Source organism: Astatotilapia calliptera, chromosome 3 (genome assembly GCF_900246225.1).
Source record: "Astatotilapia calliptera chromosome 3, fAstCal1.2, whole genome shotgun sequence".
NCBI classification, from domain to species: domain Eukaryota; kingdom Metazoa; phylum Chordata; class Actinopteri; order Cichliformes; family Cichlidae; genus Astatotilapia; species Astatotilapia calliptera.
Genome location: NC_039304.1, coordinates 38894933 through 38919271, shown reverse-complemented (window position 1 = coordinate 38919271; position 24339 = coordinate 38894933). Strand labels below are relative to the sequence as shown.

General features: G+C 43.3%; 2 protein-coding genes across 6 annotated transcripts in view; one reads left to right on the top strand and one right to left on the bottom strand.

The window, feature by feature from the left end:
- LOC113019455 (deleted in malignant brain tumors 1 protein-like) overlaps window positions 1-24339 on the top strand; it is a 616212-nt gene that overhangs the window by 76455 nt on the left and 515418 nt on the right. The gene's annotated exons all lie outside the window — the stretch shown is intronic.
- Window positions 1786-20854, bottom strand: LOC113019475 (CXXC-type zinc finger protein 5). 5 transcript variants are annotated; one of them, XR_003272016.1, is made up of 4 exons: window positions 13785-15237; window positions 11062-12117; window positions 5293-8016; window positions 1786-5032 (listed from the first exon to the last, which is right to left on the bottom strand). XR_003272016.1 is itself a non-coding variant. In XM_026163220.1 (4 exons), exons 2-4 carry the CDS (start codon window positions 13899-13901, stop codon window positions 7969-7971), a joined length of 1221 nt encoding a protein of 406 aa, XP_026019005.1. In that variant the 5' UTR covers window positions 13902-14014; window positions 20826-20854; the 3' UTR covers window positions 1786-7968. The 5 variants fall into 5 exon arrangements, 3 of the variants coding, with proteins under 3 accessions (XP_026019005.1, XP_026019004.1, XP_026019002.1); XR_003272017.1 differs by having other exon boundaries at window positions 7668-8016; XM_026163220.1 differs by adding an exon at window positions 20826-20854 and having other exon boundaries at window positions 1786-8016; window positions 13785-14014.

Genomic DNA, 24339 nt, shown 5'->3' with positions numbered 1-24339 from the left:
AGTAGCTGTGTAAACATCAAATATCTGCTCGTTTTATCAAGATATCGCATATTTGCCAAAGTGCTTCGATGTTTTCGGAGCATCTGCTACCCACCAGCTCGATAGCTAGCCGGGAGCTCGAGGGTTACTGATGCAGCCGAGAACGGCACAACTCCCGGCACATCATTTTCAGATCACCGCGGACTTTCGCTACTCGGGTTAAATGTAATATATAATTCACTTAGACAACCTAAAAATGTTATTGTTGGGCTTTTTTCAGTGTTTTGTTTGTTCGTGAGTAAATTGGTTTGGCTGAGATTAAAGTTATTAGATTAGATTAGATAAAATAAAACTTTATTAATCACCCGGGTGGGTTCCTCCTTGGTTTTCACACAGCTGACTAAACGTCAAACAGAAAACTGATTAAACAGAAGTATGAGACAGTCGAAAATTTACGCCAGTGTCCTGTTATATTTTAGATAGCAAGGAGCAGACGGCTGAGTTTATTAAACTCCACCGAGACAGCGGTGACGCAAATCTGAAGGCTAGACCGTCCAATTTCCCCAGCAGTTTACTTCCGGCCTACCCGACCTTCTGAGGACCCGGCCCACGTAGACCGCGAAGGCCGGGTCCTCAGGAGGATGCAGCCCATGAATTTGGACACAACCATACATTACACAAAACATCACATGGGGAAGACAGGTCAGAGAGGTATAACAATGGAAAAATGTACCACATGAGGAAAGATAAGGAGATACAAATAACTCCCCCCAGACTGAGCTCTAACAGGGAGATTTCTTTGGAGTCTTGTGTGGTGAGCGTCATTATTACCTCATTATTACACATAATTTATGGACATCTATGTTCTACTTCTTTCTGTGTGCAGATGGGATGGGTTGTAGCTGACTTTGGTGAGAATTTCATGTCAATAGCAACTTTAGAAATATATTTTCTTCAATACTTTTTTAACCTGCTGTAATTCCTAATTTCCTATCAGCAAATAAAGAAGCGAAGAGTGGATCAAGACTTTTTGTACAATAGTGCAGTTATTATTATGATTTTTGTTTGGATTTGGTCATTTTCAGCATACCATGTCTTTTGCACCTCAACCCTGTGCAGAATTTTATTCACGTCAGAGTTTTAAAGACTTCGTTTTTTGTTTTTTGCATAAGCACGAAGTGGTTCTTAAAGCTGTAGATGTGCCTTTAGATTTGTCATCTCTTTTTGTGTAATGGCGTTCCTTTTGCATGCTGTTTGTTTGTTTGTTTAGATTTCTGACAGATTTAAGGAAAGCTGCTTTATTCGCAGATTTGCAACAGACTGTAATAAACATCAATCATTCATGTCACAGCTGTTTATCACGAGATTAATGGGCTGAAAACTCTGCTGAGAGAAAAGTGCCCTCCTCTATCACTCAACCCCTCTCTATCTGTCAGGCCACGCCCACATTCTAGAACACTGGTGGTGGGCCATTGTTAGCGCTGTTGCTAGGCAACACGGAACACTGTCGTCAGGGACAACCAGCCTTTCAGTCTTTCTCTCTTTTTCTGATAGCAACACCATTACTGAGATGAGAAGCCCACGCGCACACATAGACACTCTTAGACACACACTCAGCTTCCATCTTGTGGCAGAGAATTTCACACAAACACAAGAAAACATATTGTTCATTTTCATGCCTGCCTGCTCTCACTCTCCCCCTTCCCCTCCAGCTCTCTCACTCTCCCTCTCACACACATCATTACAAACAATACTGTATGATGCAATCACCTGACATCCACTGCGTGTCTGTCACACACTCGCAGCTAATCTTTGAAATGCTTTATTATAATTCAGCACATGAGGAGGTCACAGAGACAGAATACATGAGGAGGAGGACACACATACAAAACAAACGCCCCCTTCCTCTCTCAAACCCCCCCTCAACACCTTCGACACCTCAGCCAACCTGAGAAAAAGGGGATGTTTGATTCCGACAATGAGGCAATGGAACATTTTCCTCCAAAAATAAATTAGGCTTACGTCAAAATAAAAGTAATCTGTATTTCCATCACGTCGGCAGGTGCAGAAACTTCAACACACTGATGGTAGTAACTGAAACCAGCCACAAACAAACTAGGAATCATTCAGCGGGAAACCTGAATCTTTGTACAAATTTAACACCAAATCATCAGGTAATTATCAAGACATTTTCTTTGAAGTTGAAATTCTGACCTACTAGTGGTGCTGTCTGTTATGGACGTGAACGTCCAAGTAAAACATTTAAAATATTTTACTGCCAGTTTCTATTACAAGAAGCTGTCGCCATATTTGTCAGGTACAGATTTGTCAACATGTCAGAGCAAGCAATCATGATGGCATCACACTCATATATTTATGGAATAATAGGAGGATGCATTGAGCATAAAGCTACATAGCTATATGCTGATGATGTCAGATTATTTGCAACAAATTAACACAAATATGTGCTCTTTGAAATAATTAAAAATTAATAAAGATTTTCTTTATTAAATCGGAATTTTTGGGCTTGCTGTCTGTGGAACAAAAGAATCAGGTTGTGATTACTATTTTTTGTCTTGTGTTATTTCTTCTTTCTGGTCAAAATTCAACAAATATAGTGTTAGAAAATATAGTTCAGTATTTGTGTTTCACCTAAAGACCACTTTGTCGAAGTACTGATCAGCTACACAGGACCATAGTATAAAACACGGATGTATTTTCAGGTTGGAAAAATGAAGTCAATGCCCAAGTACCTAAACACTGCAATTTATCTGAAAGCCACTAGATGGTGGTAGCTAGGGTTGCAGAAAGACTTAGGGTCCCGTTGACGTTTCTTATGTGATGTTATGCACACTTTGCTCGAGAGGTGTCTGCAGTGTTGGATGTGATACAACCAATTTTGCTGTATTGGTAGCTAAGGAAATTTGTTTTTCCCAACTAGTTGGTAGTGGTTCCTCAATGTTTCTGCTGCACACTGGGTGTAATCTGTTGCAAAAAAAAAGGTCCACTACCAAAAACCTCCTGATGTTAAATTTGGTTGCTACCAAATTCCACAGTTGACTAAAATTTTTCATGTTTGTTTGCAAATACTTGCTAACTGCTAGGCTGCTAGGGTAGTAAAACTTCAAAAAGTTTGAAGCAAACCAGAAAGGGAGAATGTTTGCCTCTATAGTAAAAGTTCGGTTTCATGAAGGCAAATAGTATCCAGTTCCAGTTTGCATCCTTCTTTTCAGTTTAACTGTAGCTTGGACGGTAACTGACTACTGTTTGTAGACAAGTCTGTCACATTCATCCAAATTATGACCACTGCAATCTGCCAGTGACCAAAGCAATCACAAGGAAGTTTTTGCTAACCATAAGGTTGCCATCAGGTCACTGAACCATTTGTAGACAAGCGTGACTGGGGATTTAGAAATAATTTTCCCAGGATTTCAAAAACCACTGGATGGCATTACAGTATCTACATCCACCTTTTTATAGTGTCTGGCTGGAATCACATTTATGTATTTCAGGAGTTAATGTTCTCCTTTCTTAGTTACAAATCACTTATCTACTGAGTGGATAAGTGATAAAGTAACAAGAGTGTGTTATAATGAAAATCTTCTAAATGTTATGTGATCCAACCCAGAAAACATGTGAAATGGCTAACATTTTTGACTGTTTCCAGATACACCATATGGACAAAAGTGCTGGGCCACACTTCCTAATCAGTAAATTCAGGTTTTTTTCAGTTCCATTGCCACAGGTGTATAAAATCAAGCACTTAGCCATGCAGCGTCCCTCTACAAACATTTTAAACATTACAAAGAGTAGGCCTCTAGCATCAGCAAAATACGTCACCAGAAGCTTCATGGCATGGGTTTCCATGGTCGAGCAGCTCCTAATGTGTGGTTGGCCCAGTACTTTCATCCATATGGCATATCAAAGGTCTTCTGATGGCAGATTGCTCAACATTCGTGAAGATAATATTTCAAAATAAGACTTTAAGAAGGCTGTGGATTCTGCCGTCCAATCATTTTATAAGACAAATTATTGTTAACAGTAATAAAGGTTTTTGTGCACAAAGTCTCATAGGGCCTCATCAATGGCCTACAGACGTGTTGGAAATAACATTATTTTTTTCTGTGTGTGTGTAATGTTCTGATTTGATCTTTTAGTTCAGTTCAGTTCCTTTTAGTCCCAGAGTTATACTCAGAACCTCAGAGCTCTCCAGATGATCCAAGGGTGAGTCTCTGTGCCACAAATAAACTGCAGGTGAGTTCTTCTGTTCTGGATCCTACTGGTCACCATGTGTGGTACAATATGCCCAGATACAAGTACAGAGAAACTGGTTCTGAACTCTCTTGGAGGTCCTGGCAGGGGTCTCATAGATATGAACTTTAGAGATCTGAATATTCAGGACTGGAGGTGTAACTTGAGAGCAGATTTTCTGATCCATACTTCTCTAAAAATGCATCTTGCCATTTTAAGCTTTTAGTGAAGACAGGAATTTCAAACCTTCAACTGCCACCTTTTAATCAAATGTAAAAAAAATGCAACAAAGTGAGTTTTGTGTTCAGTCTACTGTAGTTCATATAAACCAGAAGTGTGACTGCACCCTGAGAACTTTCCATTAAATCTAGACAAATAAAATAAATTCAGACATTTCACGACTCATTTAGACAGCAGAGTACACTTGCAAATACAAAATCTAAACACCAGATTCCACAAGAGGCAGATCAGCTCCGGACCATCTAGAGAGTTAAGAAGCAGATCATGCCGTACCAACATGAACAGAGCCCAATAAGAATCAATCAAGGTGCCTTTAATGTTCTTGAGGAGGAGGTAGACAGAAGAGACAGATAACAGTGATGTGGTAGTCCTACTGTGGTGAAGTTGTAGTCCTTAATAACAGTCCTGAATCACGTCCTGCTGAGGTCAGTTTGTATCCTCTCTGTGGTGATTTTTTTTCCCTTTGAGGTTAACGTGTCATCCGGTTTTGGTCAGACTGTAATTGTTTCTGTGGTTAAGTCCTGAATCTTCCTGGTTTGGCTACAATGGGGTTTGTGGTTTGCTAGGAGGAGGAAGAAGAGGAAGCAGGTGACAGTTTTATCACAGATTGTGAAGGCTGTACACAAACATACATAATCTGTGCCATGATCACAAACTATATACCATATATACGGCTTCTGTTCACATTATCGGACATCTCAAGACAGCAAGACTACAGCTGACCAAAATTATACTTTATGTACTAAAATCAAAAAGTGCAACTGTGAGAGAGCAGAATGTGGAAGAATTGAAGCTCAAAGGTCAGATCAGGAGTTCTACTACCATGCTAGTTGATATTATGGCAAACTGTGTGTTGTGCACCCTGAGTTCACTCTCAGGTGCCAGGCTGCCAATGCAGAGTTCTGCTCCAACATCCCGAGGCAGGGTCCTGAGGGGTTAGAGGATGACTTCCACTATGCAACCTAAGCCATGTTGGGCTGCACATGAATTTGAACACCCTGAAAGGAAGAGTAGCCAATTTAATCCGGTATAGTTATTTTTTCTATTTACTTCGAACTTTCAGACAATCAGCTTTTCACTGGTAATGTCTTGGATGTTTATGTGAACACCGCTTACATACCTTAAAGATATGTTATTCATAAAAGAAATCCAGATTAAGGAGTTTGGACCTTGACCCAGAACAAGAACAGTCTTCTATAAAAGCACGTCAGCACGATGCTTCAGTGGTAAGCCCTGTTGCATGTTCTCCCCATGTTTGAACAGCTTTTCTCTGAGAACTATGGTTTTGTCATAATTGCCATAACTGAAAACCAGGCTAGACTTATGCTCCCTGTTTAGGATAAGGACACTCTCACAAAATCCAGGAAGCCAGAAAGAGATGTTTCATCTCAATTGTTTTACTTCCTGGTAATATAAGTGTTATGGAAAAAGAAAAAAAAAAAGTTGCTACATTGCACAGTACACAAAGCGTCCTTGCAATAATGTCACTATTAACATAATACTTTTTCTCTTAGCAAAATATGTTTGTCAGCAAGATTGCTGAATTTCATGAAATCTGTTTACTGGTTTACATTTGGTACTAAAGTTTGTATAATTTCTTATATTTACTGAAGATTATTTCCAGAAAGCTCTTTCCTGTGGGTGGCCAGTCAGAGGTGAGGTAATGTTAGCTACATGATTTTCCTAGTGTCAGGGGGATTACAGTGAGAGTAATCCATTGTCATTAGTTTAACAGGACCAAACTGGCATATATTGTTATTTCAGAATGATGTTTATAAGTAACAACAGGAAATCCTATGCTACAAACTGGGCTTTTCTTCTTCTGGGAGAGACTACCTTCCTTTGGTGTGGACTTTGGGCTTTGTGACTTGATGGACCTTTACAGAAAAGCTACATAACACATTAGAGGAAATGGATAAAACGGTTACAATGTTGGCACTTAAAATGATTTCTATGTAATTAATACATGTTTATGTGAATGAGATTGTCAAGACTGTTCTGGAACTTACAAAAACACTGCTTTGATTGCCTTTTTCCTTCCTTTTTCTTCTTTTATTTTCAGACATTTTTAAATCAAGGCTACATGAGGTACACCAGGCTAAGGTAAACTTCATGTTGAGGTCCATACTGGGATCTGAAATGGATAATCTACCTTATTGATAACACCACCCGCTTTTGCCAGAGCAATCACGTGACCGGAACATCTGGCCAAAACATCTGGTCAAGCTTACAAAGAAGCCCAATTTCCCAAATCTAACATTTACTGTTGAAAGCAGGTACAGAACACTCTCTCTGCTGTTGGCTTATTGATCTTTGATGCCATGCCTCTATTTTCTGTTTTTCGGGGTCAGGTTGCATTGATAGCAAACTATGCAGGGTATTAATCTCCCAATGTCTGCAACATTTTTCAGTTACCCGTGGGAGTTCCCAGTTTTCTCTTGGCTGAAATGGGATCTACAATCTGCATGGCTCCTTCGAGCTTGGATTGTACTGGAACCTTCCAAAGGACAGTACTCAGAGGGAATCTCTAATTAGATGCTCAAACCACCACAGCTGGCTGCTTTTGATGCAAAAGAGCAGCATCCGAGATCCTTACCCTACCTATAAGGCTGAGACCCAATGAAAGAAAGTCTAAAAATCAGTCCATAAAAAGTGGATTAGATCTTGACACAAAGAACTGCTAAAAGTAGAGGTACAGGGCAATAGTCTTGCATTTTCACCAGTAGATGTCAGATTTCATATACCCTCAAAGATGTCGTTTTGATACAATTTCATGTAATTTTAAGAACAGCCTAGCTACAGACATAGACATAGTGGCAGCTTTGTTCCAGCACTAGTCTTTGAATTGATTGCAACTCTATGAGTAAGCCATAAGAGAACCGTTAATGTTTCGATATTCATCCAGTCAAGCTTGCAATGGAACAACCTGAGCTTTTCGAAATTTTTATGTAATAGATTAGAGCTACAGAATTTATAGATTATTTTTATGTGGCTACTTAGCGGCCTATCCTTTCAATAGTCAAGGCCTGAACTGTTTGTTAAGAAAAGCAAACAGGAGGAGTGATAGACAATTTAGAGGTCTGGAACAAGTTTGTTTAGCCAGTACAAATACAGACTAGTATCTGTTCTAGCCAGTTTGCTTGCTACGGTCTGGACATTCTGTGTGCGCCTTTTTAAGAATTGATTTATAAATTTACCTTTGCACAATCTTGGGAAAAACATGCAATTATGGCATCACCACATCAATTGGCCAAGTCCGGTTGCCTGTGACCAAACTGCCCCCTCTTCCTCTCCTTCTGTCTAGCTACTCCCTGTTCCAGCTGAGGTGGGAATAGTCTCAGTCTGGGAACTGTCATCCATACAGTATGAAATTGTAATCCTGTCGCAGAGAATCAATTTCAGTTCCAGAGGTTGTAGTCCTTTTGCTGATTTTGCAGTCCGTGTGATGGTGACTTCCTGCTAGGCCTCCAGATTTTGGTTCTGTTGGTGGAGGGAAGGCTAGAAGAACCAACGAAATGCCTCACTGGCTGGGACAGAGGGAGGCCGCTAAGAATAGGAGACAAAATGTGGCGTGAGACATAGGAAAACTGACAGTAAAATCGAAATGACAAAATAAATACACACCTAAATGTCTGTTTCTACTATTTCTTTCCTGAATCTTAGTCTTTTACCTTTGACTTTTTTTCAGTTAAATTGTAAATATTGGATCACATCAGCATCAACGCTGGCTCGCAGTTTCTGCTGTGTTTCTTGAACCGTTTGTGTGGGTAAACACATCCGCAGTGATGCAGGCTGTAGATCAAAGTCGGTCTGCTGCGACTATACTCTCCTTCCTCTGAAAAGCTGCCAGCAGAACTTCATAGAGTCAATATAGATTTCCTGTCTTGTCACCTTGTGATAAAGTTTAATTTCATTATAATTTGGGGTTTGGGATATAAATTAACTTCGAAAAACAGCAAATCTCTTTGACTGTGTGGATACACAAACTATCACTGGTTTAGTTTAATACTGAGATAATCTTAAAAAAAAGAGGGTTTGTTGAAAGAAGAGCCACCAGTCACAAAGTAAAGTATTCATCTGTAAAGGGAAAGCATGTAAAAACAAGTTCTTTAATATAAATTAAAAGGTGACCCCAATAATGAAACAGTCCCCAGCATTTTTGGGGGTGTGGCCTCTTTGAGAGATGGTTGGCGACACAGGTTCAGCTCCGCTACATTTGGACTGTTTGATCTCTTTGAGCCTTTTGGAGGATATTATTGCAATTATCTGATGATTAATATAGTCGTAATAGACTAATATATTTCAATGCAACTTTTCCTGTTGCTTTCGATCTTTTAATAAGATAGTAAGATAATAAGTTTCTTTTATGGTCCATGAAATAGTCTTTATACACCCCTGTACAGCTGCAATTCTGTATGGTCAGTGGTCTGTGGTTTTCAGTAGCGATACATTGTAGATTGACAGAGCCATATGTGACAATTTCGCTATTTTTAACCAACTATGACACATGTACTCTTCTTCAGTGTGAAACTGAAAAATATGTTTAAGAAAAAAACCTGAAAGACAAAAATGTTACTTCTCAGAATATACTACCACTTCATTTCCTTTATGGTGGTTTCCATCATATTCAACAAAATATGAGCTCAGTATTAAACTGGCTAAGTTTCATGTGACTATAATAAAATGCTTTCCCTTCATATGCTCTGGGTAAAAGAAGGCGTAGAAAAGTGCAGAACCAGTCAAAATGTGGGAGGTTTTTGTAAGATGTTTAAGATGTTGTGCAGTCTCACTTGAAGCATAATTTTTCAATCTGCATAATTGTTACATTGCTGGGGGTTTTTTTTGTTTGTTTTTTCTTTTTTAATCTTCGATGGGGTTTTTTCACAGTTCTCCCATTCCTGGTGAACTCCTGTTGCTCCTGTCCTATTCTGACCTACTTGTCAACCAATTAGCATTTGGCAGATGCAAATGTCATATGGTAGCAATCTGTAGTTAGGATTTTGGAGGCCAGGATGGGAGCACGTCTGCGGTTGAAAACCCTTCTCTGCTCACTCCGTGAATAGAAAAATGTTTGAAGTGAAACCGAGTGTAAAAAACAATGAAAAGTTTCCACCGCTGCCATGATCTCTCTTTGTATTTTATAACTTCACTCTTCTCTTTGGCTGGCTAACGGACCAACAACAAAACAAGCAAGAATGGCCCACAGACCAGTTGTACCACTTATTTGTACACTGGCGCCACTGCAGGTAGAAGGGCCATCCTTAGACTCGAACCATAAATTCTGCGTAATGAGGGACATGTGGTCACCCTACCTGCTAAGAGTTGACCATCGAAGAAGTCTGTGCTTCAGTTTTGGTCAGTGACACTCACTAATTAGCACAGTTAACTGATAACTCAATTACATCCTCTCATCCAAATATGGTCGCTTCTAGCTCCACAACCGCCAACATGACGATGGACATGAAGTTGAAATTAAGGCTTCAAAACTGGACTTCTTAAAAGTGACGACGCCTACATATGCGGGGTATGATATCCTTGCATACGTTGCATCGAGTGCACTGAAATCAGCTGTGACTGGTTTTGAAATCACTTTGAAGTTAGTGGCCAGTTTGCTATGGGCTCTGACAGGTTATCCTGCTGCAGAGAAAGGTGGAGAAAACTACCCAGGGTGCTTTGCTGTTCATCTCACAGAGTAAACTTGGTGCCAGGCTGAGAGTTTGTCAGGTCGACATCAAAGAGAGCGGAAAGAATGAGGCAAGAGTGTGAAACCACCTGCTGACACACACACAGAGAGGGAGAGAGAGAGTTGCCCTCACAAACATTCACATGCTTTGTAACACACACACACGCCGCTGTCACTTGCCGTTAGCCTCCACAGGTCCAATTAGCGTGTAATTGAGGAAGATTATGGCTGCTAATTCACTCTCTTCCCATCACACACACACACAGTGTTTCAGCGCGTGTCCTCACAGCACATGTGTGCAGATGAGGGAATAATTAGTGATAGTTTGTAGCGATTCCCACAGGAAGTGCGTGTGCGTGTGCGTGTGTGTGTGAGAGAGAGAAAGGGAGAGAGATATATAGAGTCATCAGTGAGGTCGAATGCTGGTGTCAAAGAATTATTGATCGCCACTAATTCTTATTGCGCTCACACACTCTTATACACACACACGCACACAGCAGTGGTAGATCACATAAATATTCGCTGTTCCCTCCCTCTCGCCCGGCCGCTTTATCACCGTGAATCAGTGTTGGTGTGTGTGTGTGTGTGTGTGTCTGCTGGCGGCTTGCCAGACCTCAGCAGGGACCGAGCTCTCGCATTTCACCACCCACCATCTGCACAGCACTCACACACACACACTCAGCAGGGTGAGCGATGCCTTCCAGCTCGAGCATCACTGCCAGTGATCTGGGTTAAGTGAGCCAGGACACACACCGAGACACACACGCACACCGAGATGCACACACACACACAGACAGAGATGCGCACACACACAGAAGAAAGAGAAGATGAGACATACATTTGCTAACGTCCAGCCAATGCTGTGCGTGTGCACGTGTGTATGCGTGCGTGTGCGTGCATGAACTCACCTCCAGCACCCCCCCTCCTCCCCCCGGCTTCTTCTTCAGCTCCTCGCACTTTCTGAACTTGCAGATCTGGTGACCCGTCTTCCTGTTGCGGCACGATGAGCAGACGCCACAGTTGATGAGCCGCCTGCACGGCCCGCACACGCCACACCGCTTCCTCTTTCTTTTAGCCACCGTCCCGGATGACGAAGATGATGATGACGACAAGGAAACGGCCGCCGCTGTCACGCCTGATGATGGGGGCGAGGAGGAGGAGGGGCAGGGGGAGGAGTTGGCATGCTGCTGGCAGTCTGTTAGCGCCCGCTGGCCGCCTGTCATCTGAAAGGCGCTGCTAGCGTCTGAGATCCCGCCCCCTGCTGACCCCATTGCCATAACAATGACCCCGGGAGGTAGTCCCAGCCCCCCCAGGAAGCTGCCACCCATAACCCCTCCTCCGTTGCAGCTGCCACCCTCTGATAGGCCTATCATGTCCGCGTGGGTGTGTCCCTGCTTGTTCATGACGCCACAGTCTGTTCCGCCACTGTATCCAGGAAGGAAGTTCCCGTTGCTTGATGCCATGGCGTGATGGTGTGCCGTTCCCTGTGAAACAGGAAGTGAGGCAGTGTGTCCGTGTTTCTCAGCCCCTCCACCGTCACTGCTCCCACCACCTCCTCCCCCTCCCGACCCACTGTTGCTGCTCTGGTGCATGCTGGTACTATGGGGGTGCGAGGATGTCATGTGACCCGGCGTCGCAGAGGGGTGATGATGGTGGTGGGGGTGGTGCGTCGGCGTGGCCGCCACGGGTTTAGGTCGGCCCCAGAACATTGCCGCCGGGTGGTTCATGTTCATGTTCATGTTGTCGTGGCAACCCCAGGGCGTCGTCGCCATAGCCCCAAGTCTGGCAGCGGTGGGAGGGAAGATGGGGGCGGCCGCGGCCAAGCGGGCGGCCAGTTTGGCTGACTGAGGGAAGTTTGTAACGTTCATGTTCATATTGACGTTGGTCTTGTAGAAACTGGCGATGGAGGAGCGGTACCGATCCATCTCTGTAGTGTAGTCCAGCATGGGAGCCAGGCCCGACACCTGCAGGACATAGCACCAATCACTGTTATCAATACCAGCCATAATCAATTTAAAAAAGCACACGGATAAAGTGGCTTTACAGGGAGGTTGGTGGGCAGAGCTGTCTTCATGGAGCAAAATACAAAGGACAGAGCGGTTCACCTGTTAATGGAGCCTCAAATATCAGCAAACACCAAGGCGACAGAGTTGATACTATGCCTAATGACGACTGCTAAAAGCTGGCTACACACCAACAAGTCCACCTTTGAATTGCCCAACAAAACCAAAATGAAGGTGTTGGAGTGGCCTAGCCAAAGTCCAGATTGAGCTGCTGTGGCATGACCTTAAACAGGCTGCTCATGCTTGAAAACATTCCAGTGTGGCTGAATTAAAACAATGCTGCAGAGTAAAAGTGTGCCAAAATTCCTCCACCATGACACGAAAGACTCATTGGCATTGCAGTCGTTGCTGCCAAGGGTGGAACAACCAGGTACTGTTTAGAGCAGGGGTCCCCAATCCCAGTCCACGAGAGCCGGTGTCCCTGCAGGTTTTAGATATGTCCTTGTTCCATCACAGCTGATTTATTAAATGGATAAATTACCTTCTCAACATGTCTTGAAGTTCTCCAGAGGCCTGGTAATGAACTAATCGTGTGATTCAGGTACGTTGACCCAGGGTGTTATCTAAAACCTGCAGGGACACCGGCCCTCGCGGACTGGGATTGGGGACCCCTGGTTTAGAGAACAATTACTTTTCACAAAGGAACTAGTGGGTTTGGATAGCTTTTTTCCTTAATAAATGAAACCATCATTTAAAAACTGTGTTTTGTATTTACTCAGGCTATCTTTGTCTAATATTGACATTAAATCTAAACGATTTACCGAATTTCCCAGAGGGATTAATAAAGTTTTATCTAATCGAATCTAAAAAAAAATCCAAGACATATATGCAAATCGCTACAAAATCTGGAAGGGAGCAAATACTGTTGCACAGATCTGTTCCACGTTTTCCTTCCTTCACAGCTCACAAAGAAATATCCGCTGTATTCACCAGTGCAGTTTTATTCATCTCTATTATTTGCCTACAAACATTTGTTCATGAGAGCCAATCAAAGAACTACTTTATTCCAAAGTACAACTCTTAATGAACAGTACCACATTCTGTCTTTGTAGTAAATCCATTTTTGCCTAGACTTCGTCTGTCGTCTCACTGCAGGAAACATTTATTTTGCAGTTGGTCTGACCACACCGTCGCTGTATTCTCCGGAGCAGAGTGACAAGAAGGAAACTGAAAAGTAAAAGTTCTGTAAATGTGAGCATTAATTAAGCTGGCAGTCCCCCCCCCTAGCTGTGAAAATGTGGGGGTCATTTTCACAGCTAATGGATCAATCCTTAAAAGGCTTGTTTCGTTCTTTGAAAGTAACGCAGTGGATTGGACTAATGAGAAAGCGTATTGACCGAACAATCGACCAGCTGACCCTGAGATCGGCGCCCTCGCAGCAGAGCAGCGGTGGGTTCTGTAATTGATGCCTACCTGGATGATCTAATTGAGTTTTTGGCAATGACCCGAGGCCAGTTTCAACAGGAACCTTCTAAATTTAATTTGATTTAACCTTCGCTTCACCCGCTGATTCTGCAGCCCTGCACTGGGAGACCAACATGGATGCAAAAGTTTACACGTCAACTCACCTGTCCCTGTCCACCGTAGCCATGGTGATTTGGGTGATGGTGCGAGGGGGCTGAGCTTCTCTGGAGCATCGAGGAGAGGTCACTGTCCACACACACGCCACTCGTCATGCCCGACATGACCTCACGCACACATATACATACAAGCGCACACACACACTCACTCACACACACTCAGGTGGGCTTTGTTGCACAGGAAGCTAGTTAGTTCTGCGTGGTCGCCACGTTTTGCTCTGAAAGTAAAAAGAAAAGTCAGGTGAAGGTGCTGCATTCAATAAAGAAAACCCTCACTCTCGTGGATCATCTTTTTCAGGCTCAGCAACAAGATTTTCTGTGGTTTTAGTCCCGCAAATGATCTACAGAGAGTATTTTAATGTAGCTGATTGATTGGTCAGTTAAGTCGGCAGGCCATTACCCTCAGTTATTCACATCTAATCTGAAAGTAAACCCAGAAAGTAAAGCCGTCAGAGGACATGAAAGACCGACTATCCTGTGACAGTAAGCGAGGGGAAATCCCTTAAGCCTGCATTCCCTCTGAGGTTCGGCAGGGGGCGACTGCTCATAGCTGCAAAATGAAGTCTAACTGTGTAGAAGTCTGATTCTAACTCGATGTCTGACTTCGGCTAATGCTTTCCTAATGAATTTTAAAAATTATAGGAAATTTAGTCGAGAATAAGCTCTCCTCAAAATCATCACATCAACAGCTCACTTGGTTTCAAAAACCATGATGGCAGCGCACAAAACGCTCCAACAAACTACCTGGTGACATCACGGTGGCTACGTCTTGTCTTTTATATGGAGATGGCGATGACACAAGGCTGCAAACAAAAGAGGAAACAAAGAACAAGCTGCCATCTTCTTCGTCTTCCTTTGTGGAATTCCCTTTTCCTCAGGTGATGACGTGCCCTTGAGCAAGCAAGCGCCGAATCCCCACCAGGGACACCGCAACATCCGACATCGAGTGAACTGAGGCCTCTATTTGTAGCTCGTCAGCGTCGGTTTCAAGGCCAGGTTGTGACCCCAGTGCTTCCACGGAGGGCACTCAATAGGCAAAAAAGTTCACGTAAGGCAGATCTCAGGTCCAAGCAGAGGCCTCGAAATATCAGAAAGGGTGGAATAATCTGATTATAAGTGACCTCTGACCTCTCGGTGTGCACACGCACAAACTCACACACAAATGGTTAAGTCCAACTGTAAAGGAGTCATTGTCGTTTGTGAGCGTGTGCAGAATAAATGGGCTGCAAATGTGTGAGCTTGAAAATGTGTTTGCATGGAGAAAGAAAGAGACTGAAATTGTGTCCCTGTGTGTGTGTGTGTGTGTGTGCATGTCTATGTGAAAAGAATTGAATGTGTGCAGCCTCAAATGTGTGTGTGCGTCCGTGCGCTCTGCTCTGCGTGCGCGTGCGCAGCCAGTGTGTACGTCAAGCCTGTGTGTGTCTGTGTGTGTGTGTCTCTCGCAACATCCCCCCCCCCCCCCCCCCCTTCCTCACCACCACCACTCTCCCACTCCCCCGAGGCGTAACTAATTACCCTGTCTGGTCAACCGGGCTGGCGCGAGCTCCGACAGAAGGTCATGGTGGCCACCGGCCGCGAGGGGGGAAAACGGCTCTCCCACGCGACACATTAACACCTCCCCTCCTTCCTCCCCCCCCCCCCCCCCCCCCCCCGGCACAGCACGAGAAAGGAAAAGGAAGGAGGGAAGAAGGAGGAGAGGGAGGGGGGAGGGTGAGTGTTGGGGGGGAGGGGGGTCAATCAAAAAAAAAAAAATAGCCAGACTCGATAACGAGCGGTAAATACCGTGAACACAGCATGCAGTCCGACAGAGAGAGGAGGAGTAAACGAGAAGATGGACGGCGCTTGCTGCTGCTGCTACTTACCGGGCCCGCGAGGAGGAGGAGGTGGTGGAGGAAGAGGGTGATGAGAAGAAGAGGAGGAAGGAGGAGAAGAGGAAGAAGACCGTCTGGGAATTAGCCCGCCACGGATCATGGCTGGCGGGAAGGAGACAGAGAGAGAGAGGAAAGGAGAGGAGAGGAGGGGTAGGGGGGAGAAAGGAGCACCGGGAGGGATTTGTCGGTCTGTTGGTACCGAGGAGAGGAGGAGGAGGAATGGAGGGGGGGGGGGGGAGGAGGAGGAGGAGGAGGGGGGTAACGGATAACGGGGGGCGGATGGATAATCACCTGGGCTTGGCACAAGCCAGTGCGAGGCAGGGAGAGAGACACACACACACAGAGAGAGAGAGAGGCGTTAAATTAGCCCGGGTGAGGCGAGGAGGAAGCAGCTCTGTGGAGACCCTGCAGGGGTGGGAAAAAGAGACGAGCTCGAGGAAAGGAAAAAAAACGGCACCATGGGAAGAAAGGAGAAGGACGGGGGAGAGGGAGGGGGTAGGGGGTGATGAATAATGGCGGAGGTTATGAACGGATACGTGCGTCGCTCTTGCGACAGAGTGAAGGGAGCGAGGGAGGGTGGTGGCAGGGGGTACACACAACGCTGATGTTCAGTAACAGGGAGGGGAGGTGTGTGTGTGTGGTGGCTTGTGCCCTCCGCCGTGTCTCCTGTTGTCAGCGGCGCCCGTGGCGACGTGCCGTGGCGTGTGCGCAGTGTGAACGGTCTGATTGGCACTGAGGCGAGGTGAGGCGAAAACAGGAGGCGCGAGACCCTGCAGATGATTGGCTGCCTGCCGGTAACAGAGAGAGATGGAGAGACCTTAGAAACCACACGGAGAGAGAGAGCTGAGCGAGGAAACACTGAATGAATTTACTCGATATTTTTGTGACAGTGTGGATGATTTTAACTGAGTCCTGTGACTTTGTTGGATTGCTGTTGTATTATTAGTGCGATTGTTTACTACATTTTTGTTAATGTGGACTTGTTGGACCCAGACGTGCCCACATTTAAAGAGGTCGGAGGGTAAAGTTATCAGAATGTTGTGGTCGTTACTCAAAAAGTTTAAAGTGTTAAACATTACTTGTTACTTTCCTTAAAAGCAATGCGGTGTGTTGCTTATTTACTCTCCAGAGAAACTAATTTGGTTACTGTTACTTTTGCTTAACTCTGTAACATGAACTTAAACACACTGTGACATAACGTGATAACAATATAAACCTGAGGCTACAGTTCCACGCACCGCCACAAACCCCTATCCTCATCATATATGCTAATGAGAATACACATATGATTTTTCTTACAGTACAAACACAAAAACAACAACAACAAACTTTGAAGTGATTGCTGGTGCGTATAAAGCACCTTTCCGCTTAGTCTGGGGAGTTATTTCACCCGCACCTTGTCTAACAATTGCACACACATACACACACACAAACACACACACACAGGCTCATCAGGTACGGTATCTTGCCCAAAAATATTTTTTTACATAAAGAGTAGAGCAGCCAAGGACAGTAGACAACCTGCTCTTCCTCTCCGCTACAGCAGCAAAGCAGCTTTGCATTGACTCAGAATCGAACCCGGATCAACTGCTCTAACTACGGCTGCAACGATTCATCGAGTAATTCCAGTAATTTGATTATAAAACTCTTGACACAGACAGTGCATCATTTAACACATGACTCTGCAGTATGCCGATGTGTTAAATCAGCAGTCCCCAACCTTTTTTGTGCCACAAACCGGTTTGTGTCCGATGATACTTTCACGGACCGGCCTTTAAGGTGTCGCAAACAAATACAACAAAATAAAACCAGTACCGGTACCCAAAAAAAGATTTCTTCATAACACACAGGAAAAAACCTGGGGAAACCGAGTCAATGATAAAAATGATTTAAAAATATAACGATAAAAAACAATAAAAACCCTGAAAACAGTACATTTCACACCCAAGCCTCAACTGTCACGGCCCGGTACCAAACGCCTCACGGACTGGTGGATTGGGGACCGCTGTGTTAAATGATGAAAAGACAAACATTTCATTCTTGTAACTAAAAACAGCTCTGTAGTAGGAACGTATTTAGGAGCAGTGTTTGAATAAAAAGTCTGAAAACATTAAGCCCACACAGCCCCCAGTTTTAAACAAAAACACAGATAACATAGCAGCAGTGATGATGACGCTGCCACAGTTTTTTTTAATGAGATGGTAAGCTCAAACTGAGTAAAAGAAAGAGTGTTTCTAGTGTTTAAAACAGAGGCCCTGTTCCTGTAATTACCATTAAAACCTTAACTGGGAAAAAGCTAGCAGGAGTCCTTCATCAAACCACCTGATCAATAAACTCCGACATGAAGAAAAGGAAAAGGAAACTGGCATTTCCCTCCACCACTGTTTGTTTTACACAGCAATAAGTCTGCAGTAAGCCTCCAGAAGGTGTATTCAAATTTTATATGGAAGCGATACCTCCAGCAAATAGTGGTGACTCTAAAGGGGGGCATGGGGTGTACTAGTCCAGATTTATTTCAAGGCGTTCGTACCATTTTTCAGATTGAAAGTGGAGTAATATATAATATTTTATCAATTAAACTGGATTCGCGTTTAAAAATATAAAAATAAAAGCTTTTTTCACAGGCCAATAAAAATGTACATGGGCAACTCTGAGCCACTGACGTGAGGGTTGTTGTTCGGTTGGACGCTATTAATTAACGTCTATATCATCATAGCGTCTGTTTTCCGCAGTACAAAAAGTTGCCTCCAAGAAAACAGGCAAGAAAACAGAGTAAAGGTATGCTTTATTTTCGATTGCGTATATATCTTATTTTATTTGCCTTTGCCCTTTGATCGTACTTGAGATTATTTATATATTTTTGAATTTAAGAAAATGTTTTCAGTATGAAATGTACATCCAATCAAAGAGTTTAGTTTTGTTGGTTTTTTATAAAAAATCAATTTTATGCAGTTAAACTTTAAAACATTGTAATTTCTAAAATGCAAACTAATATGCAGTTCATTCTGAAAGACCTGTGGGTTGTTTTTTTTTCTTTGAATGGGTTTTATTGCTCATTAATAAGACAAAAGCATTTCTTATCCGATTAAAAGACGGACTAACTGATAACTAACTCGATTACCAAAATAATCGATAGCTGTAGCCTTAGCTCTAACAAGTATACCACCAATACTTAAAAATGCAGGTCAAATGGAGGCTCCAGTGTCCAAGCCTAATTCCTCATCACTGCCTTTGTTACCTGTTGAAGTTCAGGCTCTGGCTGCTGGGCTCAGGTCTGCATACACTCAGCTTTGATGTCACTCTAGGATCTTCGCTAGCGTTATGTTATTATTGTCTGTGCAGATATCTGCTGAGGACAAAGGTTGTGCTAGTAGCACAATGAATTTTTTGACACAATTTGCATGCTCTTGTTTTTTTGTACATTAACAATAAAAGCAATAAAAACTTTTCACTCAATTGGAGCTCTAAATTAGCTTTTTACACCAAGTAACAGACATTCAACATTTACATTCAACATGTTAGACAACATTGTTTAACGTTTGCACTCACTCACATGAAAGCATTAGGGTTCAGTATATTGCCCAAGCTCACTTAGATATGCAGAGTAATCAGAGTAACCACTCACTCACTGATAGGCAGTGTTGGGTAAGTTACTTTAAAATAGTAACTTAGTTACATTACTAGTTACTTCTCTCAAAAGTAACTCAGTTACTTCAAGTTACTCGTTACTTTCAAAGGGAAAGTAACTTTGGTTTTACTCAGAATTCTCTTGTTAATGTGTTGCTTCCATAACTTTGCCAGTCTTCTAGCTTGCTTACTTGCCACAGGTGCACTGTGCCACCTACCAATAGACAGGAAAAGATAATGTGCATATTTCCACGAGAGAAATCCCACGCCTGGACCGTCATTGACTACTGCCATGATTCTAGCCTACGTCACAGTGTCATGTGCGCCTTTTACATCCAACACAAAAACTGCAGTCGTGGTGCTTTCGATTGTACTCAGAACTCGGAAATTCTGCCTTCTGAATAGGAAGATGTTGGTAACACCAGACTGCAGATGAGCTGCATACAGGGCTGGACTGGGACAGAAAATTGGCCCGGACATTTTGACTAGAGACTGGCCCACCATTATAGGAAAAATCATAAAGCCTTTGAATGAAAATAAACACTGTTGTGACAGTGATGTGCACTGTTTTGATGGTATATATGCATCAATCTATCAATCGTTTGTTGTAAGATTCAGATAATTATTTTTTAAAAGCGAGACATTTTAAATGAGAATAAGAAAGAAAAGTATTTCTTTGTGCCCCCCTTTCCCTGTTAATGCTCTACCTGGCCCCCTGGCAACACTTTGCTAGATCCGCCCCTGCACAGTTACCAGCTGTCAGCTACCTAAAAAAGGATCCTGGTGTTATTTGTCTCTCAGAAACAGTTCATAACTTCCCTTCAACTCATTCATGTCACCTAAAAGGTAAACCTGTTTCTCCATCACAGCTCTGATGATCCAGTAAGAACATCTCCTGGTTTCATCTTCATGTTTCCCTCTCACCAGATAACCAAACCGTATCATGACCAGCAGCATTTTTGCAGCTGTGGCTCCAGCAAACATCAGCTGATACTAGAAATTAATATTAAATGAATTCTAACAACAGCTGATCAAGCTTAAACGTGCTGCTGTTGTTTAGCGCGACATCCGCTGGTTTCCTCTTTCGGCGCAAAGTGAGCGATAAAAAAACAAGAGAGAAAAGCCGATCAGCTGATCATTGATCAGTTTTCATGATTGAAGTGGAAACAGGAGAGGGAGGGAGGGGGGAGAATGAGAGAAGAAGAGGCAGCTGTGCAGCAAAGACACAGAATAACTCCAGCTTTGTGTCTTTTTCATTGTAGCTGAATTAGGGGACACACTGTTCCTTTTCACCTCAATAAGAAACCCGTAATATTTTCTCTGAATACCAGACGGGACGGTTGGCAACTCTGATAACTTATGAACAAAAAAAAGTTCAACATCATTAACTTCATAGCACCCACCCAGCTGTATAGAAACTCCGTCATGCTAGCTAGCACGCAGTACGGAAAAAGTCAGAATAACGAAAATAAACTCCACCTAAACTTGGTTTATATCTGACCCAGAGAGACTGCAGGTCATAACTTCTTACCTGAAGTTCAGTTCACACTTGGACCTGCGGCCGCCTCGGGTCTCTTTTCCTTCTGCGTCCCTTTTCCTTCATCCACCTGCTGCCTCCACCACTTGCTAATGTTACTGAATCTGTGGAAGCTCCGCGATAGCCACCACACGAAGTAACGAGTAACGACCCTATCTAAATCCCAGTAACGACTAACGCGTTCCTGATTTTGGCATAATAACTAGTTACCGTGCTCGTTACCACAATAATAACGTAGTTACTGTAACGCGTTACTTAATAACGCGTTAGTCCCAACACTGGTTATAGAAAAACTTTCCCCCCACCATTTGTGTGCCCTTGGCAATTCCAAGAAGAAATCAAGGAAAAGAGGCTGTAGAGCCCACTCTTCCTCCTGAGTTACAATCTCAAAACAGTTTTACTTTGGCCAGGAATCACACCTGCTTGGAAGGCAACTAAGCTAACTACACATCCAGTGCTGAAACATACAGATAGAAATGGGACATACAACACTGCAAGGTGAACTGCTAATTACTGTCTTTGTTACCTTTTTAAGTTCAGGCTCTGCCTGCTGTGCTCAGCTTGGCTACATTTGTGTTAGCAGGCTGTCTGTGCAGGTGCTTTCACAGACATGCTAACACATGCTAAAAGTTGTGTTGGCAATCAAATGTAGTTGTTTTGTGATCCAGTTTGCACTTTACCATTACAGTCCTGTCTTTTTATGCAATAAAAGCCTGCAAGTCCACTCCTCAAAAATTGTAGATTGCTCCACTGTTTTCCTCCTCCCGCCACACAAACTGAAATCACTTGATGCTATCGTAAAAAACACTTTGCAGTATTACAAGTAGCTCAAAGGTCACAACAAATAATAGGATGTCAAAAACACTATATGGAAAAAATTATGTGATATGTCAGTGAGTGAGTAGTGTTGGTATGTTTGCATGTGAGCACTTGTGATAAATGAAATGCTGCTTGAGTGTAGAAAAGAAGCGCAAAGGGAGGACTGAGCAGCAATTTTCGTCTCTCACCTGCAGCAGAAAACAGAGACACAAAAGCTACGTCCACATGTACACTTGTATTTTGGCGAATGTGGCTTTTTCTTTGCTATATGTTTTTGTGCACATGTAAATGAAGCATATGAAAGACTCGGTTTTTACATTTACACACGAAAAAGGAAAACAGAGATGCTGTCTTGCGATGTTTTTGCCTTTATCTACTTTTTCTACTATCTAATACCAGGTTGAGATGCAAATGAGGAGACTTCACTCAGTCAAGTCTGCTGGACCAGACGGAGTGAGTCCCCTTGTCCTCAAGACCTGTGCCCCCCAGCTGTGTGGAGTCTTTCATAAACTGTTTATGCTGAGTTTGAGTCTGCAGAGGGTCCCGGTGATGTGGAAGACATCATGCCTCATCCCTATTCCAAAGACGCCACGTCCCAGTGGCCCCCAGGATTACAGGCCCGTGGCACTGACCTCCCACATCATGAAGACCCTGGAAAGGCTCATCCTGGACCAGCTGCGACCCATAGTAAGACCACATCTGGATCCCCTTCAATTTGTTTATCAGCCTCATCTCGGAACTGAGGACGCCATCATCTACCTGCTCAATCGTGTCTACACCCATCTGGACCAGCCGGCGAGCACTGTGAGGGTCATGTTTTTTGACTTTTCTAGTGCTTTCAATACCATCAGGCCGACCCTCCTGGGTGATAAGTTAACAGCGATGCAGGTGGATGCTTCTCTGGTGTCCTGGATTGTTGATTACCTGACAGGAAGACCACAATATGTACGTCTCCCACAGTGTGTATCTGACAAGGTAATCAGCAGCATAGGGGCACCACAGTGGACTGTCCTCTCCCCCTTCCTCTTCACCCTCTACACCACAGACTTCAGCCACTGCACAGAGACCTGCCATCTTCAGAAGTTTTCTGATGACTCTGCGGTGGTTGGATGCATCAGCAGGGATGATGAAACAGAGTACCGGGCTGTGGTCGACTCCTTTGTCACGTGGTGTGAGCAGAATCATCTGCAGCTCAACGTGGCAAAGACCAAGGAACTGATCGTGGACTTCAGGAAGACCAGGAAACACTTGACCCCTGTTTCAATCCAGGGGGTCAGTGTTGACATTGTGGAGGTCTATAAATACCTTGGAGTACACATTGACAATAAACTGGACTGGGCTAAAAACACCACAGCACTTTACAGGAAGGGCCAGAGTCGTCTCTATTTTTTGAGGCGACTGAGGTCCTTCAACATCTGCCAGAAAATGCTGAGGATTTTCTATGAGTCTGTTGTGGCCAGTGCGATCCTCTATGCTGTTGCATGCTGGGGGAGCAGGCTGAGAGTCGCAGATGCCAACAGACTTAATAAACTGATCCGTAAGGCCAGCAATGTTGTGGGGATGGAGCTGGACTCCCTCAAGGTGGTGTCGGAGAGGCGGATGCTGTCCAAGATAAAGACAATGTTGGATAACACCTCCCACCCACTCCATGACATGTTGGTCAGTCACAGGAGCTCGTTCAGTGAGAGACTGAGATTACCGAAAAGCACCACTGAACGACACAGGAAATCATTCCTGCCTGTGGCCATCTCCCTGTACAACGCATCCACTTAACACACTGTTTACTGCTACAGCTACACATGTTTCTTTTTCAGCTATTTATTGATAAGTGACTTTTATGTATATATATATATATGTATATATTGTGCTATTCTTAGTGTAGTGTATGTCTTGTTAATGTTAGTTTATAATGGAGCACTGTAACAAAAAATAATTTCCCCTAGGGATCAATAAAGTATTCTGATTCTGATTCTGATTTTCAGTCAGATTAGGGTTATATGTTTGTTTGGGTCTTGACAACGCTTGAGATGGGTTTTTCTTTTTAGTTTTATGTGGATGGGGGTATTTTATTTAAAGAAACTTGGGGGAGCTGTTTTAAAAATTAACCGTGTACTTGTGGATGAAGACAAAGGCAACTGCGACCCAAGAGGTGAGCTCTTTTTTTTTTTCAGCATCTAGTCATTGATCTGAAGGATACTTTAGGACACATCACTTATCCTATTTAGCCTATTAACTTTACAACACAGCTGAATCTATAATGCTGACAGAAAGAGGGGATAATTGTAAAATGCCAACATGTTCAGTTGTTACATGTTACCAAGCCAAGAAGAAGGAGACAAAGGAGACACTGATACTTGATACAGACACATAGTATAATATAGTAAACACCAGTATGAAATGTAAAATTTGGTTCTAAATTTCTTTGTCTAATGTGTATAATGACACAAAATCACCAGGCAAAATAGGTACACTCGAATAAGAGGATAACTCTTATTTAACTACATTCAAGTACTGCATAAATAATTTTAAATAGGGCCTAAATTGTAGGTATTTTACAGGAAAGGAGAAACAAATTATACTGTAATTAATTTTTCAATACAGTGGTCCCTCACTATAACACGTTTTACCTTTCGCTGCCTTGCTGTTTTGCATGAAATTTTGCATGCTTTGTTTTTTACTGAGCCCCGCA